The 20140-nt window shown below is 32.5% G+C and overlaps 1 protein-coding gene across 1 annotated transcript; it reads left to right on the top strand.

Moving 5' to 3' along the window:
- Positions 1 to 4352: 4352 nt before the first annotated feature.
- Positions 4353 to 7427, top strand: LOC147400765 (Integrase-type DNA-binding superfamily protein). The gene is made up of 2 exons (XM_086441778.1): positions 4353 to 4896; positions 6490 to 7427. Exons 1-2 carry the CDS (start codon positions 4755 to 4757, stop codon positions 7065 to 7067), a joined length of 720 nt encoding a protein of 239 aa, XP_086297904.1. The 5' UTR covers positions 4353 to 4754; the 3' UTR covers positions 7068 to 7427.
- Positions 7428 to 20140: the final 12713 nt, after the last annotated feature.

Here is a 20140-nt window from a genome sequence, read left to right as displayed (position 1 = left end):
CCTAAAATATGAAGAGCGAGATCGTAAGTTTTTCAAAGTGATGATCTCACTGATATATAGTAGTGAGATTGTTGATATATATTTGGTAAGTGACGATCTCACTGGTTTGTTACTTTAAAGCAAGATCATCACTTCATAAACAGTGAGATTATCACTTTTCAAATAAATATCAACGATCTCACTACTTTATATTAACGAAATCGTCACTCTGAATTATCATCTCGCACTTCGTGTTTTGGGAATTAAAATGAATAGTAAGCCAAAATCGGAATTTCATCATATTCAGCCTACAAAATGGTGATGTACCCATAATTTTATCCATCAAATATTCAAGCAACATCATTTTCATCATCAAAATCTTTATATAAAATTTTTGGGGTTGATCGAAGGATTCTTGTTTCTCTCATCGCTTATGTCTAAAGTCGTATCTTCCGTTAGTTTTAATAACTTCACCCATCCAAAAAATGCATCAAGCAATATATCATTATTGCCGAAGTCTTATCTAAAGAAATTGGGATTGATGAAGGAAACTATTATGTCATTCGATTCTATCTAAGTTACGTCTTTTGTAAATTCTTATAGCTTCACCCATTATATATGTAAAGGCATCCAAACAACATATAACATTATAGAAATATCTCAAAAAAAAAAAAAAGATTGGCATTACCAAATGGAATCTTGTTCTTCCATTCAATTCCATCTATTGTTCTATCTTAGTGTAAAGATTTTCTGACGCCCCTCTAACGCACACCCCCATCACAGAACCGTAAATCATTTGCCTTGAGATATGCATAACCATAAATCTTTTTCTTGTGTATCCCAAGGCAAATGATTGACGGTTCTGGGATGGGGGCGGTGGTCAGAGGGGGCCATCATATTATCACGATTCTATGTCTTATGTTAATTGGTGTATCCAATTCTGGTCTTGCTCTAAAATAATTATCCAAAGTTCAAAAGGGGTTATATTGCATGTCAACATCGATAGATTATTTATAATTAACCCTAAAATCATGTATTAATAACTAGGCCCATTGAAAGATAGGAAGTAGTGGAAAATTGGGGAGTAAATGATATAGTTTATAGGACCATATGTCATAGTCAATGATAATGGTATGACTTTGCAAGTGCAAAGGATAGAGACACACTCCAAAGTGGTCAAATCTGAGACTTTGAAAATTGGGTGCATCACATGTTCTAACTGACAAAGTCATGTTGAAGATGGCCTAAAATAACAGATGCCCATGCCCCATGCCTTTGTCGGAGACAAGATTCACGAGTCCTTATTATAGGGGAGAAGATGTGATAACTTCATCTATGCTAGCTTTTATATTGAATAGAGTTTATTGTGTATTTGAATTATTCGAACTTTAGCTTATATTAGGGATAGGATGCATGTGCGGGGGGTTCGAACTACCCTCTTTCATGCCTTGTTTGAGGAGGCATGTTCACGTGATGCCTAGTTTGATTGTAATATTTGTTTGTGTGCACATGGTTTTAAAACTCATTTTGACATCTCGTCCCATTCATGAACAAAACCTAGTCACCTCGATCAAGTTTTTCGAGATGTTCGAGTTGTCTCGTTTAACATTGAAAAAAAAATGGATTATGATTTTAAATCTCGTTTGATACGTTTGACTTGTCTATCCGTCTTGTTGGTGGACGATACCGAGATGTATCGGACAAGTCATTTTGGTCTCGAACAAGATTTGAAACCATGTTTGTGCATCTTCATATAGTTACAACTCATTGAGTCAACTCTATCTCCACTCCAAGAAAATCATAATCACAACTTGCCTATTCAACTAAAAAAATCAGTCAAATCGAATTACAAAATTGACAAAGTTATTTAGTATATTTAATATTTATTTTCTAAAAGTAGAGAAGCAAATATTATCATCATCATCAAAGCCTTGTGACAAAGAGAGACAAATTTAATTCTTCGTCGTCGTCATAATTTTATCCAAAGATTTGGCATTGACAAAACGAATCATTTTCATTTGTTCATTCCATTAGTGAAATTATGTTCATATCTAATTTTATCATTTTAACCCTCTTTCTTTTGGACCCTTTTGAAGTATAATTTTAATATGAAATATTAGTATTATTTATGTATGTAGTAAAGTTGAAGTATTTTTATTTTAACTCGCCTAATTAATGAGCTATTGTGATGGATATTAGCGACAGATGAAAAAAATCTGTCATTCTTGCCCCCACTAAAAAAAATTTATATTCTTGATTGCCCCCACAAAATATATTTTTCACTCTAAATTGCCCTCACATGGGCAAAATCCTGATTCCTGAATTTGTGCATGCGCCCGGGCGGGAGGGGGGGTGGTTTAATGTAAAAGAGCCACTATTTGGGGTCCCACTTATGCCATAAATCAACAATGGAGGAAAAAATGGGTGGTCAAATGATTACAAACATCTGGAAAAAAGTCAATATTTGACCTAAAAGATTTCCTTAGTCAAATGATCTAATGGTCGGTTTGAATAAATTGAATGCTAGAGAGTTTATTTGATTTATATATAAAACAAACAAAGAAGATTATAGGTTAACAGGGTTGTCAAATGGATCGAGTTCGCTTGAAAATAAGATTTGATCCATTAATATTGGGTTTGGATCCGAGTATTGATTCTATCGGATCAGGTATAGACCCAGGGGTTGAGATCCAATCATAACGAATTGGTTCTGGATCAAGCCAGCCCAAATCAGATGAAGACAAGAACCTATTGTATGAGCACATATAAGAATAGAGAACCCATCTACATAGCTATTTTCTAGGCCGTTGGATCCATCTTTCACCTAGTTTAGACGCATAGGATGATAGATAATACCTGTTTTGATGATTTAGTCTCGCATCTAAGCTACTCCATATACAAGCATTTATACATCTCAGACGGAGAAGGTTCGCTTATTGTTTAGGCTGTTAGTGTACGCATGTGGCCAGTGTATTTTAATTCGTTTGGGATAAGTAAAGATCCTATACTCCCGGGAGTTAAGTTGTATCTGTCTCCCAATTCCCTTTGACTGCCATGTGGCACATTGATTTATTATTTATTTTTCAGTCCTAACTGATAAATAATGTTTAGCCCAGCTTCATCATGGACTCAAAATACACCCATGGGCCCCTTCATTATAAAACTCATGAAGAAAAAAAAATATACTTTATCACCAACCAGGTTGGTGGGGAGAGTTCAAGATCCATATTTTTTGTTTGTGCAAATATAGAAAATGTGAATGGTGAGAATTGAACCCAAATCTAGAAAGCTGCTATTGACACTCCAACATTAACTTATTACACCCCAATTTTGTAAATTATTTATAATTGATCCCCAATTAAAGCTTAAAATACTCTATTCAAATATTACAAAGATTTACCTCAAGTTATTAATCAATATTACTAAACATTATAACATTCATTCAAAAAATTGCAATAGAAATAGAGAGAGATATTATTGGCACCCTAATTTTTACTTGTTTTCAATCATTTAATCTTTTTTTTTTTTTTAATTTGGGTGTAATTAGTAAAATTTGGGGTGCCAATAACAACTTCCAAATCTATGGTTCATCATTCATAAACTTTGTGAAATAAATTGCCTAACAACTTTATAAAAATTTTGTGTTGTTACTGGATAAGTCTGTTTTTAATAAGATCTATAATTTAGTGATAACATGAGTTAAAATAGTGAGAGTAGCTATAAACAAATTTGTGATAATGTACAACACAATTTTGGACGAAATTAAATCGAGAATCAAAAATTTTTGAACACTTCAAATTTTTTGGGATAAGACTTCGATGATGATGTATGTTTGGAGTCATCACAGAAAACTCATAATAGATTATCAGAAGTAGACGTCTGAAGAATTACTTCGAGAGGTGTCCCAGAGCTAAACTCATAAGACCAATCAATAAGAAAATCGAACACCAATAACCAATACTGGGTGACACTAGAACCAAAAAAAGCTATTGGGTCTTGATCTATTTCTTCGCTTTTGTTTCATCGATAAGAGGATTTTTTGCTCACGAAATTTTTCTGTCCCTTTATCGTGTTGCTCAAGTGCATATGTGTGCATTGATATGTACGTCTTCATTCATATACATATATTGTATAAGTAAATGTATACCATCAGAGATATGTACGAAGTATAATACATGTATGCATGTGGTGGCCCAAACATATAAACCAACGAATGCAAATGTAGTAAAGGGGATAGAATTGGACGAAAGAAAACAGAGCGAAGTAAAAGACAAAAATAGAAAGAAAACAAAGACACGGAACGAAAGAAAAGTAGGAAAAAGAAGAAAAAAATAATAATAATAAAGCGAAGCCAGAGATGCGAACTCGCAAATCTTCACACCTCAAAGAGATAAAATCAATCTCAAACGTTCACCAATAAAAGCCCTTACTCAACCCTATATTTTCTTCTCTTATCTCTCTCTCTTCTTCTTCTTCTTCTTCTTCTTCACTTCTCCCACCATCATCACCACTCTCGATCTTTTTCAACGACCCAGATCAGATCTCACACTGTGATCAACTTATCAACAATAATTCTCAATGAGAAACTGATCTAGTTCATGATCTAGTAGTATTCGGTGTATCGAAATTATCGAGATACGTATCGGGTTAGTAAGTAATCAGCTTTAAAGGTGGATCGAAGGCATGGTAAGCGGCCTCTACCTTCTGATGCTTCGGAGGAGAAAGAGGAAGAGAACATCTTCCCTACTTACGCGTCATCTCGATCCGAACAAGACATGACGGCCATGGTATCAGCCCTTGCTCAGGTTATAAGCACTGGAAATGAAAATCAACCGCATGTGCAAGGAAGCTCGATACCCATGTTGGACCCTGGGACAAGGGACCATCATGATGCATCACAAGTGGTGCAAGATCAAGGTGAAATATTTTACTATTAAAACCCTTAAATACCTAATATACATGAAATTTATCTATACTTATATGTATATATATAGTATGTGAAGAACAAGGCACTAAATCTCCATAAATCTTTAATTGGTAAGAGTGTAGTATTTGTAATCTAATTAGTAATGATGGGTTTTCTATGCAACTTGAAATCTTATATTCTTTTTTGTCTTATTGTCCAAGAACAAAGTATCATTCTACTAAGAGCTTAATTTGTCCATCCAACATTTTGACCTTTATCTCTGGTCTTTCTTTCCTTTTATTTTTTGTTTTAAAGAATCTTCCTCTAACTATATATTGAAATAATGCATAAATAGCTGAAAAAACCTCATATCTAATGTCATTTTTCTCTTTATCCCCTCTCTAATTTGGGAAAATAATGTACAAATAGGTGAAATAATAACTTTACTTCTTCGATTATCGTTATCAAAGCCTTAATCCTAAATCTTGTTTGATTTTGTATCTCTTTGTTGCATACACTAACACTAATCTCTTACAATGAGGTCCCAAATATTATTTCATACAAATGGATGAAAGAATGAAATAATAACTTCATTTTTACAATTGTCATTACCGAAGTTTTAATCCTAGATGATGTTTGATATTTTATCTGTTCGTTATATCCACTATCACTAATCTCTTACATTGAGCTCCCAAATACTATTTCATTCAAATTAAATGAATGAAATAATAACTTCATTACCAAGATTATTGTTGTTATTGTCAAAGCTTTAGTCCCAAATATTGTTTGATTTTTCGTCATTTAGTTGTATCAATTAACTAAGCTCTTACATTTGAAAATCTCTACATTACTAATAATAAAACAAAGTCTTATGTTCATGAAATAACTTCTTTACGTGTCCAATAACTTTATTGTTCAAGCAAAATCATCAATATTGTCCTAGTTTTATCTAAGTGTAGAAGATTGTATTCAAGACTTATCCTAAAATAGAATGTGAGATTTTTTTCTCATGAAAGTCAATACGAGATATCACATATTCCCATTCAACCAATCTTATGAAGTCTAGCGAGGGTAGTTTTTAAAATTGGGAATGCCCTCAATACATGTGGGTTTGTGCGATTCTCGTTCTAATTCTGTAAAATCTTGAATTGATTTTTCTATTAACAAAGAGTTTTACAAATCGAATTGGTCCAACTTATCAATGCTTAATTAATGGTTTTGGCTCTAATTTTGGTTCCAAACATTTGACTTGTATAGTCTAGCATGTGTAACATGCCTTCTTGTCTCTCTAGATTCTATTAATCAACAAGACATATGCCAAACACTTGTAATCGCTTTCCATGTGTTTCATTGTGAATGCAAGCTTTACTTAACTTAAAAAGAAAAAGAATCAAATGTCTTAATCTTTACCTCTCTCTTGCTTTATATCTCTACACGTTTTTTTTTTTAATCAAGAAACTTATATAAGTCCATTCTTGAGTTAGGTTTGGTATGTTCAATGTTCTTTATTTTTCTTTCCTTGGCCAAATTTTTGTTTTTTATACCTATAATTGCTTTTCTTTACCTAACTCAATTGACGCAACAAATGATACAATTCATACCAGGGAACATTAGGAGAAGACACTATAGAGGTGTAAGGCAAAGACCTTGGGGCAAATGGGCAGCCGAGATTCGTGATCCGAAGAAGGCGGCCCGAGTCTGGCTTGGTACATTCGACACGGCCGAGAGTGCAGCCATTGCTTATGATGAGGCAGCTCTCAGGTTCAAAGGAACCAAAGCAAAGCTTAATTTTCCTGAAAGAGTTCAAGGGAGGACTGATTTGAGCTACTTCATGGGTCGTCAAGAGCCTAATATCGTATCTGGACCAATTCCTGACCCGGTTGTTCCACCACCTCTTCCTTACTCACAGGATATGTACCCCGACATTATTCAATATGCACAACTTCTTACTAGTAGGGATGAAGATCTACATAGTGTCACGTCGAATCTATATAATCGAGAACCCTTTGTTTCTCCTACTTCATCGACGGGGTTATCTTCTTCATCATCATCTTCGGTAACATCTCAACATCAACAACAAGAAGAGCTTCTTAGGTTTTCATCACAGTTTAGGAGATCTTCTTCTAGCTCAGAACAACAAGAGCATGAGAGAAAAATGGAAAGAAGATACCCAAGAGAGTAATAAGTTATCTACTTGTTTGTGTCATCAGATGAGAGCAAGGGAGAATGGAGGAGATGGGGATGTCTACGTTAATTAAGTTATTGTAAGAGGCTTGGATTTAAATCCCTACCCTAAATTGATCTCCTTTTTTAATTTGAAGGGTTGGTTTTTTCTCTATGAAGTCTTAGAACTTGGAAGTGCAATGAGGCTTATATTATTTTCATGGTGTAAGCCAATAAGAGTACTGTTGGTTTTAATTTTATTTTATTTTATTTTTGTTTGTTTGTTAAGCAAGAGTGTTTGGCTTTTAAGTACTTTGTTTTGTGGTCATGTATCTTCGGCATAGCACCAATTTGATTTGATTGTATGATTATAAGTTCACAACTATCAATCTGTCTCATTCTTTTTGAAGAGTGGATAAAATGAAAAAAAAAAAATTAATCTACTTCTATCTGATAATATTGTGGATATTTAAAATTAGATTCGTGATAATATGACTCTCCAGATGGCATACTCAATTGACTCCTTGACGTGATAAGTTCGAAAAACATAGATCTATATGCCTTGGGATACACGATTGCACTTCCCCATTTTTTTTCTGTAAATGTATCCCGATGAAATTGTGTATCCCGAAGCATATACATCAACGGTTCCCAAACTTGTGGGGTCAATTGAGTATGCCATCTGGTGAGTCATATTATCAGGACTCTTAAAATTATCTCAAAAACTTAAAATAAATTAGAGTTGACTCCTTGAACATTTGACCAGTTTCTTAAATCATCCCGATCTTGCACACCTAAGAGTTTGTGCTACTTTACTTCTTATCCTTTTACATGTTACATAATTTGGTCCCACTAAACCATAAATGTTGATCCACTTCTAGGTACTCCCACACAAAAGTAATACTATTGGTGATTTTTCACAACCATTCGTGGACTTGTGAACATTGTAAACGAGTTATATGCCAACAACTATCATCATCATGGTCTTTTCCTAACAAGTTCAGGTCGCTCAATGAATTTTGTTCATTTATTTAATTATTTCTATAGATATTTCTTCTATTAATTTTAATGTAACTTTATATGCTCTCACTACTTTTTTTTTTTGTTTTTTATTCCTCTCGTATTGGTTCATTGAACTAAGAGGAAAGAGCCATAAAGCACAAATTGCCAACTCCGCATCAAGTTGTTCAACTTTGATCCAATAAGATCGTTTCTATAAATAGGAAGAGTGTCTAATTGGCACACAATAATTTGATTGAGAAACAAATGCATTGGGCTGTGCAAAACGGCTTGGTTAGGAGCACGAGGTATTTTAAAAATCAATAAAAAGTGGCCACGTATACATTTATACTATTTTATAGGAATGGGACACCATATTAGATCGTCATGTGAATAGCCCAATAAGTGTTTGCCCCCAATCAGGATCATTTAGAACCTTCAAAGTGAAATTTTTATGTAGAAGACTAAATAATTTAGTTTTTAATTTATAGATCTAGTGTAACGTAGACTCTAAACATTCTTTGATATTGTCTTTCTGATGTCCAAGGAGTAGAGGATATATATGAGTTACTCGATGGCGGTCATACCCCTTGCACAGTACATATTTGAATATTGTGTCTCTATCTTATGTTTTTCAAGTAATATAAAATTATAAATAGACCTTTTGTTTTTGTGCATTTAATTTTGATCAAGATACGACCAAGACTATTTGAAGATATAAATTCTCCAACCTAAACATAATACCCAATTTTTTATTATTTTAAATTCTTATCTTAATTCTACTAGTTACATTTCACAATTAATAGTCTTTAAGATCTACTTTAACCTAATTCATCTTACTTTACTAATTTTTTTTGTTTTTTTAGTCAGCAAGTTGGGGGATAAGATACTCCACCCTTTATTTAATTTGACATAAGAGGACTACAATCTCAAATAATTATAATACATATTTTCCTTAAGAATGAATTTCAAATCATTAAGATGTGAACAATAATCTACCACAACTTTACACATGGGACACACTAAGTGGGATGAAGATGAAAAAATTCAAGAAAAATAAAAAGAAGCAAAAGAAGAAGATGATGGAGTGCATTTTTTTTTTTTTTTTTTATCTTTTTATTTTAGAGATATTGATGAAGAAGATGGACGACATCACAGCTATTGTGGACTTGATCAATTAAGAGAAATAAGAAGAAGAGAACATGATAATGAGAAAAGATCACAATTTTTTTCTTTTTAATTTTCGTGAATGCAATCATAATCTTGGAATGCAAGAGAGATTAATTAAGTAATGGAATGTGGCCAATACTAGGTGATCTACAACTAGTCTTCTCTTTGATTAAATACCTACTTGACTAAACATAGAATTTTCCTCGTTCAAACCTTTGACAATGTTTAATTAGGAAAGATCGATCGAATGACTGATTTTTTCCCTTTTTCATTTCAAACCCATCTCTCTAAATATTTTAAATAAATTAATGAAGGATCAAAGTTCAAAACTCATTTAATTAATGATAAATTGATTAACTTTACAAAAACATTACTCCGCAGTATCTAACCCAAAAAAAAATAAAAAATTGAGAGTTGTTATTGGCACCCCTAACTTTTACTTATTACATCCCAATTAAAAAACATACGTCAATGGTGAGAATAAGTAAATGATGATGTGCCAATATAAATTTTTTCTCTCTTAGATTTATATTTGTTACATTTAAGATTTTACCTTAACAATTTCTTATTGTAAATAACTGTTGAAGTCACTTGAATGGGTTCTAAGATGATAAGGACGACTAGGTGTGCTCCCAGATCACACCTTCAAGTCTCTATACGCCACTCCTTATTAAGTGATATATTTAAGTGTTGTCACGTGCAAGTGGATGGTAGGTGCAGCCATTCAAAGTTAAAAATTAATAATAAAAATAATGTTTTGTAATGTTGAATTATCGTAATAACTTGAACCAAACGTTTGTAATGTTTGAATGGTATGCTTTAATTTTAATCAGGAACTAATAAATAATTTTAAAAATTGAAATATAATAAGTAAAAGTTAGGGTGTCGATAGCAGCTCTAGAAAAAAAAAATCTGAAAAATGTAAAACTGCCTCCATCGAAGGAGAGGAGAGGATACGTAACGTTGTAACCAGTTACCTTCATCACGCTTTGAGGATATTTCCTATAGAATATAGTAACAGCGACACATCTTTAAGAGATGAATCAAGACCGTACACGTATCATGTCATGGTCATGAAAATCGGCTAGGGACCCATCTTTCCCTCTCATGAAGCAGTAAAAGACAGAGAGAGAGAGAGAGAGAGAGTGTGGAAGCGTAATTTAGTCAGACGCGCTTTAGCAGTTTTTGCCGCTTTTTTCTCTCTCTTAAAGACTTCTAAAAAGTTCTTAGAGATCTCTATATATTAAAAATAAAGAAAAGCGGTTCGCGCGGCAGAACCTACAACTACAAGGACATGTAAGATGAACTTAGGCCAACTCTGCCAACAACCTGTCTTTCCTTCCTTCCTTCCATAATTTTTTCTTTGCTTTCGGCACCGAATTCTTTGAAAATAATCAAAATCCCTCTCTCTCTCTCTCTCTATCTTTCTCACTGATTCTCATGTGGTAGTTTAAAAAACAACACGTGTTCTATATATGAAATGTTGGGTGCTAAAAGGACTGGTCTTTAAGTGTGGATCCCACTTAAAAGAGATATCTACCAACCTGATATATATAACGTGAACTCCAAAATTCCACTCAAAATTACTATTATCCTACAATACTAATGATAGCTTCAAAATGGGACTCTCTTGCTTTTATATTTCTAGACCTTTGTTATGGTTCATAACTGGTTGTGTAACTTATATGTAGAAGGCTAGGAATTTGCATATAATGCAAGCATGGATGCATTATTACTTATTATGTGTGCATGTGATGATAAGAAGCATTTGACAAGAACATCGGGAAATTTGATTGAAATGTGATTTGGAAATACACTAAAATATTCATTTACAACTTGATTTGAAGTATCTTAAAAAGCGAGAGGAAAAGGCAAACAAATATATGTATCATAGTGAAATTAGATGTGAACTCAGTTTTAATTAATTTGTTGTGATTTTTTATTTTTTTTTATTTTAAAGTTTCGTACCAATTCAGAATGTTTCATTCAAAATATTTCTATTAAATTGGTACAAGAATAAGAGATGTGACCCAAAAATTTATCATATTTACAATTGGATTACCTTGAAATACTTTGACTGAAATTTTACCTTTGATTTTAATTTAAACCATGAGTGGTTGCGTACTCTTATATACCCACAGTCTTTGTTATTATTTTGTCAAAGCCATATTCTTCGGTATTATTTTGTCCACTTGATGGACTCAATATCATGAATCAAAGTGGTTGGTTTTTGTATTTAGTACTTTGTGGTCCCAAAAACAAAATTGATCTAATCAACTATTTATGGACTAACAAGAAGAGGACAAAAATTAAGCGTCAAAGGTGTTGGAACCGCCGTTTGACATGTGAAGTATACTTTTTCTCAATAAGACGATGTTGTCATTGTTCAAAAAAAAATTATCAGAAGGTATTCTGGAATTAAGGTCGACCCCCTACCAACAATATAATTAAACCAAAAGAAAAAAATTTGGTTGATACATGGGCCACTTCCATATGGAAATGCGCCGTATTAACTCATTCTGTTCTCTAGAGATATCGGCTAGGCAATTACCTATTATCCGCCTCCATATAGAAATGAACACCTGGGGGATGCATTGATTCATTGATTAGATAGAGTACGGGACCGACCGATGGGACTGAGTTGGATGCCAGGAGTTCATAATCGATCATAAGCTAATTAAAGAATAGGTGCTCTTGAGATTTCTTAAAAGTCTAATTTTTTTTTAAACTTCTAATTCCCTCTCCCATATTTCTTTGAGCCATTCGATAACTAAATACTTGGTGTTTACATATCTCTTTTTGAATTAAGGTATCTGAATATATTAAAACAACCGACTAATCCTTAAGGCATGTGCAGTCCCTTCCCCTGACACGCACTAAGTAATTTTTAAGATAAATCTTGAAGTTGACGGTGGGATTGGAACTCAAGACCTCTGCTTTTGGAGGCATGGTATTGGCATCTCACCAAACCTACCCTTAGGTGGTTAGGTGTTTAAGTTTAGAGGAGTTGTTTACTTAGTGAGTCACAGAGCAAATCCGGAGGACATACTATGATATGGGCCAACATGTTTCTCTTACAACATGACTCGACGCCACGTAAGAAAATATTCCCTATCAAATCAAGTAAGGCCCTCCTTATGAAAGATCAAATCCAAAAGGAAAATACCCCCAAAACGAATTATATCAAAGCACATGTTAAGCATGTTAGTTGGATGGAATGTTTGGGCAGCTTACCAAGTACTTTTGTAGTTTGTACGTCCTAAAACATGATTAAGCACGTGAAGGGCACGTGTCGTTCAAAACAATGAAGCACGTATTGTTGATTGGTGACTTGCACTGCACAAAAAATGTGGCGGTAACTGTCCATGAGTATTTCGGTGAAAAATGTGATCCCACCCCCAAAATGACACCTAGGGTTCCACCCGTTCTTTTGAATAAATTTTGGAAAGAATATTGATTTTCTGACACCCTCGTCATGAATCGTAGATCATTTGCCTCGGGATACATATAACAAAAAATCTTTTTTTTGGTATCCCGAGGCCAATGATTTATGATTTTGTGATGGGGGCATCATATTATGACGACTATTTTGGAAAATTTTCCTATAAATATAAATAAAAGAAATTGGGAAATTTTGAAAAACATACAAGATGTTTTTGGATTTCTTATCAAAATACATTATCTCGATCTCTTTCAAAATAACTATACCATGTTCTTGAGATTTAAAAGTGGAAGAAAATACAATTTTAAAGGTAAAACATAAAAATATTATCCTATTCCACGATTAATTTATCGATTCCTAATTTAAACTGGCAATCCCTTGTTCAAAGAATTTAATGAATATTTTGAAATGATTTAGGTTCAGTCAGTTGGTTTCACATATTGCAAAACAATTTTGAGGTCATGGGTTTATCCAGAAAAAAAGAAAAAGAAAAAAGAGAGAGTTCAAGATCGAATCCAAATAAGCCGATTTGGGATCAATCCAATAACAATCAAATCGGACCTGGATGCGATGATATGATGAAATTGAATCAGCCCCCGTCGGATTTGCAATATATCGGGTTTCGATATTAGGATCCAAATCCAATCTGTTAATAATTGGATCAATAAGGATCAAATCCGATTTAACATACAAAAGATAGACAAACTTTTTTTTTTTTTTTTCATATATTTAAATAAAATATATAATATAATTACATACTTTCTTTATATCTAAGGGGTCAAGGCCCTATTAGACGATTAGACCAAGATATGATTGTGATCCAAAACATTTTCAAATCAAATTCGTATCAAAACCCAAATTCTTGATTGAGATCCGAGGTTATAGAATGGAAATAAACAGGAGTTCGGTTCTAAATGATCCATTGACATTCTTGCTCATATGTTTGGGAGACTTTGGTTATTATATTAAAAAAATGGAGATTATATTTATTATTTAATTATTGCACTATATTAAATTTCGAGAGATTTTATTGTCACACCAACTTTTGCTAACACCACACCAATTCATATGTAAATCACCAAAGAATTGCAAATATATTGGGGTGACGTTAGAAAAAGTTGGTGTGGCAATAGAAGCTCTCTAATTTTTTTTTTAAATTGTATTTGAAAAGTATATCTTTCATATGGGCTTGGCCCATGGAGTCCACACCCACAAAAACAACGGCTGGTAGAAGGCCACCAAAGTGTGAGCCCAATACTAGTGTGTAGACCAAAAAATAGACTGCCACGCGAAAATTTAGGGAGGGAGGATTCAACTTCGCTGTAGCGTTACGTACAGAAACAGCAAATTTGACGGTAAAAAAGACCATTATTGTGCAAATGTGATTAAATCACCAATTAAAAAAGTGTGATTAAAGTGATTATATATCGTAATAGTCTCAAGATTTTAAATTTATGAAGGTATGTTGATAATGAATGGGTCCATGATATGGATGGGATAATAATCTTTTCTACAACATTTGGTTATAAAAGATTGGATTAAATTCCAAATCCAATAGTTTTACATATTAAATATATATTGGATTAGATTTAATCTACCATGGAAACACAACATCGATCAATTTGATCCAAAGCCATACTATTAGCCCGAGGAGGTTGGATAATGGCCTACCTTCATTTAAAATAAAAGAATTTGAATCAAATTTTCATTTAAACAAAGAAGAAATAAATGTGTTTCATTAATAATAATAAAAAATTCTAGTGATACATAGTCATTCAGATCTAAAAAGGCAAATAAGACGAGATGGTCATAAATTTAGAAAATATATTTTAAAAATGCCGACCAAGCTTATGAAAACTCGACCAAGTCGACTGAATTACTTTTATTATATAAAATAATTAATTTCTATTTACTATATATGTACATAGGGATTTGATATTCCAAGGACTTTTAAGGGCTATAATTGAATAACAAATAAAGTCGTGTTGAAGTGACCTCGATATTGTACCTCGTATCGCACAACTTAAGGTGAAAGTAGAATTGATCAAGAATAGGATTCAAATAGTAGGAACAAATTGTAGATGATAATAATGTTGTTGACAACCTGATAAGAAGTAGGTGACCATATTGATTTAAATTATAATAATTTTGTTTAGAAAGATTAAATTAATTAATAGTAATGAAGAACTTAATTAAAGTTAAAATTTAAAAGGAATCAAACCATGTCCTTGTACATAGGATCTAACACCAGCTTTTCGTACAATCATGTCAACTTAGCCTGATATCCACTAACAAAAGGTAAAGCTCTCCCATAAAATCCAAGGACACATATCTCTATCATTCTTAAATGAACCCCTCGAGGGTCTGCTCAATGACAATTTCGAATCTAATAAGCGATGAGACTATGTAGGTTGTATGTTTGATATCCACTAGTACGAGTAATGACTCTTCAAGGCCACATGCAAGGTGTACTCTCACTTATCTAATGCATGTGATGTACGGGGAGTTGCACGTACCCAAGGGAAGGACCCATATGCCTTTGTCTAATCCTGGCTTACTCGATCTAACTGGTCAAACGTTTTATATAATTCTTAATTATTGTATGATGTAATCACAAATTCATTAGATATTGTAGTAAAATCATCTCCGTCTAATGTTGATTGATTTTGATTGGATTCCTCGCATATACATCCAGAATCAAACTCTAAATAAAACATTAATTTATTATTATGATTTCACCCCCCTTGTTCATTGTGTCAAAATCATATATGCTCTTTTTAAATAAATATGTTGTAGGATGTCAATGTAACGTGATTCCATTGAGAAATTATTCTTTAAACGACTTAATATTTTAATTTCTTATAAAGAAATTATAAATTAACAAAGAATCCTCATAATATGACTCGCCATGTAGTATACTCAAGTGACTCCATGATGTAAATAAGTTTAGAAATCGTAGATCTATATGTCTCAGGATACACTTTTTTATATGGAAGTGCAATCATGTATCCTAAATATACCACCTGGCAAGTCATGTTATCATGACTCACAAACAAATCCACCATCAATCCTTGAGAATTGAGATAGATACTCATAACTCAATTTAAAAAAGATTTAGGATCCAATGCGATGTTCTGTTCATATAAAATAGGTTGGGTGTTTACATGGCACATTTTAGTTAGTGTTTAAAACACGTTGGATTTCTGACCAAGTCATTCACGCATAGACACCACCTAACCTATCGATAGAAACAAGACATCGTATGAGACCTCTACTCTTGAAAAAAAAAATGATCAAATCCGTGATAATAGATCGAAAACCTATTAATCGATATGAACTACATCGAACAATAGACGGTCATGATCTAAACAACTACAGCCTTTCAACTTATGTCATTGATGTTATATGGGGTTCCTATTATAAGATTCGGCCACTAAACGACAAAGTAAAGAAGCTTCTTCACTTTCCCGGACAAAAAGAAAAAAAGTGCGTACACGTGAGCGATTAAGAGGACGTGGCACCCGTGCTTGGCTGACAGAGGCGTGGAGTTTCTTTGGCTGCGTGTGGGGTCCACTGAAAGGTACTTGATGACATCACGTGTTTGGATGCTTTCGGCTACATGTCAAGATTTGCGGCTGTTGCTTTTCTGATATTGTGGTGCGCATTTTTTTGAGTACTAACGCGTCTACGCGTGATTCCGTTTTCAATCAAGTACAACTGGATGTTACCCCACGAAGTGACATCAAGGACTGATACAACATCCACGTAGAAATTAAAAATAAAGAAAAAGAGGAGAGTTTTGGACCCACATAAGAATCTTATGCCAATCATGATCATTTGGTTGTTGTTGTTGTTGTTGATGATGATCAAAGTAAAATCTGTACATCATCGTATTTCACTTTTACATCCGACGATAGAGTCGGTGTCACTAGATAGTGACAAGTTAAGATTGGTTATTTAAGCAATTTATTTCATGTTTTTGAACCATGGAACTATATTTTCTAATTCATAAGTATTTTTCTTTTTTTAAAAATACGGCTAATTTGACAAACTTAGTAAGGAAAAAAGGCCTTTCCGAGGCTCATCCACCTCAAAACAAAACTTCTAGATTTATTATCTTGAGATTTATTCTGAGGTTAGAGACTCTAGTAAGGGTTTTTTTTTTTTTTTTACTGAGTTAGTCCCTAGGGTATTTTATATTTTTTTTTATGAAAAATGCTTAATTGACAGATTATCTCGAAGATTTGTTTTGAGGTTAGAGACTCTAGTAAGGTCCTTTTTTTTTCTTATTGAGTTAGTCTCTAGAGTATTTTTTTTTTTTAATTTTTTTTATGAAAAACACTTAATTGGCTTCCTACAATTCTGTCCTAATATGGTAATGCATAGAAAATCATATTTTCGTATCTTGAATAAAAAATATATAATTTTTATATACTATCATGTCAGAACAGTGTTTATAGCTTGTTGTGAAGTCAGTTTAAAGTAATTTTTTTTAATTGTTATAGGATATTTTTTTTAGAAAATAATAAAAGAGACAATCTAGTAAAACTATTCTAAAACTTATAACCCCATCAAAAGTTATTTATAAAAATCGGACGATCCACGATTCTTCAACTTATAATCTAGGGTAAGAGATTTCCAAATGAGCTGATTTTTTATGAGGATAATCACTTCACCATTGAAATCATCCCTACAAAAATCGACGTATTCCAAAACTTTTAACCCCTATTTTGAAAAATGTTTAGCTCTCTTTAGGATTTCCAAGTGCTTCCGATTATGTAATTATAGGAATTATAAAAATTAATATTTAAATAAAATATTGAAAATTGACACGAGTTGAACTCAAAATACTATTTTTAAAAATAAATTTATTAAAAAGCATTTGTAACAATACACTTCACTTTTACAATAACTATTATTTTTTATAACAAATTTATAAAATTAAAAAAATGGGATATGTTGCAGGTAACGCATTTTTTTTATTTATAAAAAATTTTATTTTTTAATCTATTGAACATTATTACTTCAAATCCCGTTTTCAACTTGACTTTAACTCTCTGAAAAATCCTTGAGATCTAAAGGTTGAAATAGATAGAATTTCAGGGTTGAAGGTTGAAAATGACTGATTTTAAGAATAAAAAATCAAAGGGCTTTTGGTAAAAGAATGAGTGTGATAGCATTTAAGTCATTTTCTATTAGTAAATACAAGAGAAGACCAACGCCAAAGGGCATATGTCATCAGTTTGAAAACACCCGAATTGCAAATATTCACCAAAATGTAGAGGAACATGACCAAAATCACCCAATAATACATGGATCTCACCATTGTATCATTCCAACACTTAAGCTATCGTTGTACTAAGGACTACAACTTGGGTGGGTCAAACCTGAATCCATTGGGTTGAACCCGACCTTGGATGAGGACTGGACGTAGTTAGCTTGAGTTTGGCCTCAAGTTCGGGTAACAAAAAAGTGTCCAGCATAAATCGGGTTGGGTTCGGGTATAGGTATTATCAGCCAATCCGATTTGTCAGAACCCGAACTTGATATGATTATAATTTAAAAATATTTCTTATTTTTTTATTTCTTTTGTACTCATAATTCATACTTCAATATATACGCTTTTGTTTGTCTATATATCAAAATTAATGTGTAATTATTTTCATTTAATAAATAATTATTTTGTTATTAATATTTTTGTTGAAGTGTAATTTTATATTGTCATACAATGATTATATTACAATTTTAAATATTTTTTTATATTGAAAATTATGATAAAAAAGAAATAAACATAATTATTTTATATAATCTTCTTATTCTTTGTCACTCTCCTTTAAATTTATTTATAAGTTTATGCGTATAAACTTTTAAAACACATTTTGAGGATAAATAATTGTAAATTTGAAGTTTTTTGACAAAACCTTTGTCAATACTAAATTATCTAGTATTACGGAGGAATGAATTAACCCGACTTGAGTTGGGTATGAGTTGAGCATTTCATGCCCGAGAGAGATTAGGTTGGGCACAGGCACGGATTGATCCCAACCCGCCCGAGTTGCAACCCTAGCTGCAATGGTTATGGTAGTATATCATCTCAACTATAACTCTTGACATTGAAACTTAAAATCTCACGTTTCTTCTCAGTTGATTTAATAAAGGGATTGGATACTATTATTTTCTCACGAGCTGTCAGCCTGTAAGTAAGCTGAGAGTGAATGCTTGAGATTGATTAGGTAAAAGCTGGATTGGATACAAACAAACATCACTCATGAGGTGCATTGCATGGAGATGGCCTCAGCTTCTTTCATGGAGTCACTATATGCAATGATGAAATAATGGAGAGCCAAAGTAATCATTCTACTCTGTTAAAGTAACTGATAAAACACCACCACCAAACCTTCCCCACCCCCCACCCCACCCCCCCAAAAAAAAAATATGCAAAAATATGGGTCAGCTCTCCAATTCAATTCTGCTTTATATATAATTCACCTCCTTTTCTTTTGGGATTCCTATCCTCTTTTACAAATGATCAACGCACGTATAAGTAGTGCTGTCAACGGATGCTTATCGGTTCCAATACAGTAATATTCGAATCCAAATTCGAAACTTTTATCTAATATATAAATTTAAAACTGAATCTAACGAATATTCTAAAACCCTATCCGAATTCGAATCCGATTATCCTATCAGATATCGGATAATATTCAATTAGAATTTGAATAATTTGTATATTAAAATATTTAAAAAAAAAAAAAAAAAAACAATTTTTCCTTATCCAATTGATTTTTCATTATTTAAAAAAAAAAAAAAAAAAACCTATTATATATTATACTATGTATATGATAAATAAATCAAGTAAAATAATATATATTATTTTGAATCATATATTATCAAATTTGAAATGTTAATATCCGAATCCGTATCCGATAAGGATTCAAATATATAAAATGATCTGAATTTGAATTCAATATCTGAAATTTTTGGATAATATCTAATTTTTGGAATTCGAATTTTCGACTATCCATTAACACCCCTACGTATAAGTAGGGGTGCAACTTGGTCCAGTTCAAACTGAGAACCAAACCAAATCGATAGCTTTGGGGATGATTTGGAATAAGTAGCAGTTCGGTTCCAGGTTAAGAAAACGGAGAACCAAACCTCGTGTAATATATATACATATATATAAACTAGTGCACTTGTATGCATAGATTAATGATTTATTGTACGAAATCTTATGTTTGTTTTTTGTTTAAAAATATGTTACTTTTAATTTATAATTTATAGAATATTGGCAACCCATGGAACCATACCAACTTTAGATTTGGTAATAATATAGTGGAAATGACCTATGTCGGTTCGATTCCAATTTGGCCTCAAACCGAACCAAGTTGCATCCCTATGTATAAGCATACATGAATATAAACATTTAAAGATAATATATATATATAAGGATGAAGATATTAGAGAAGATGTAGCCCATA

This window comes from Akebia trifoliata, chromosome 5 (genome assembly GCF_017979445.1).
Source record: "Akebia trifoliata isolate Shusen 1 chromosome 5, ASM1797944v1, whole genome shotgun sequence".
Lineage (NCBI taxonomy): Eukaryota > Viridiplantae > Streptophyta > Magnoliopsida > Ranunculales > Lardizabalaceae > Akebia > Akebia trifoliata.
Note: the sequence above shows the minus strand (reverse complement) of the source record. Positions and strands in the feature narration are given on the sequence as shown.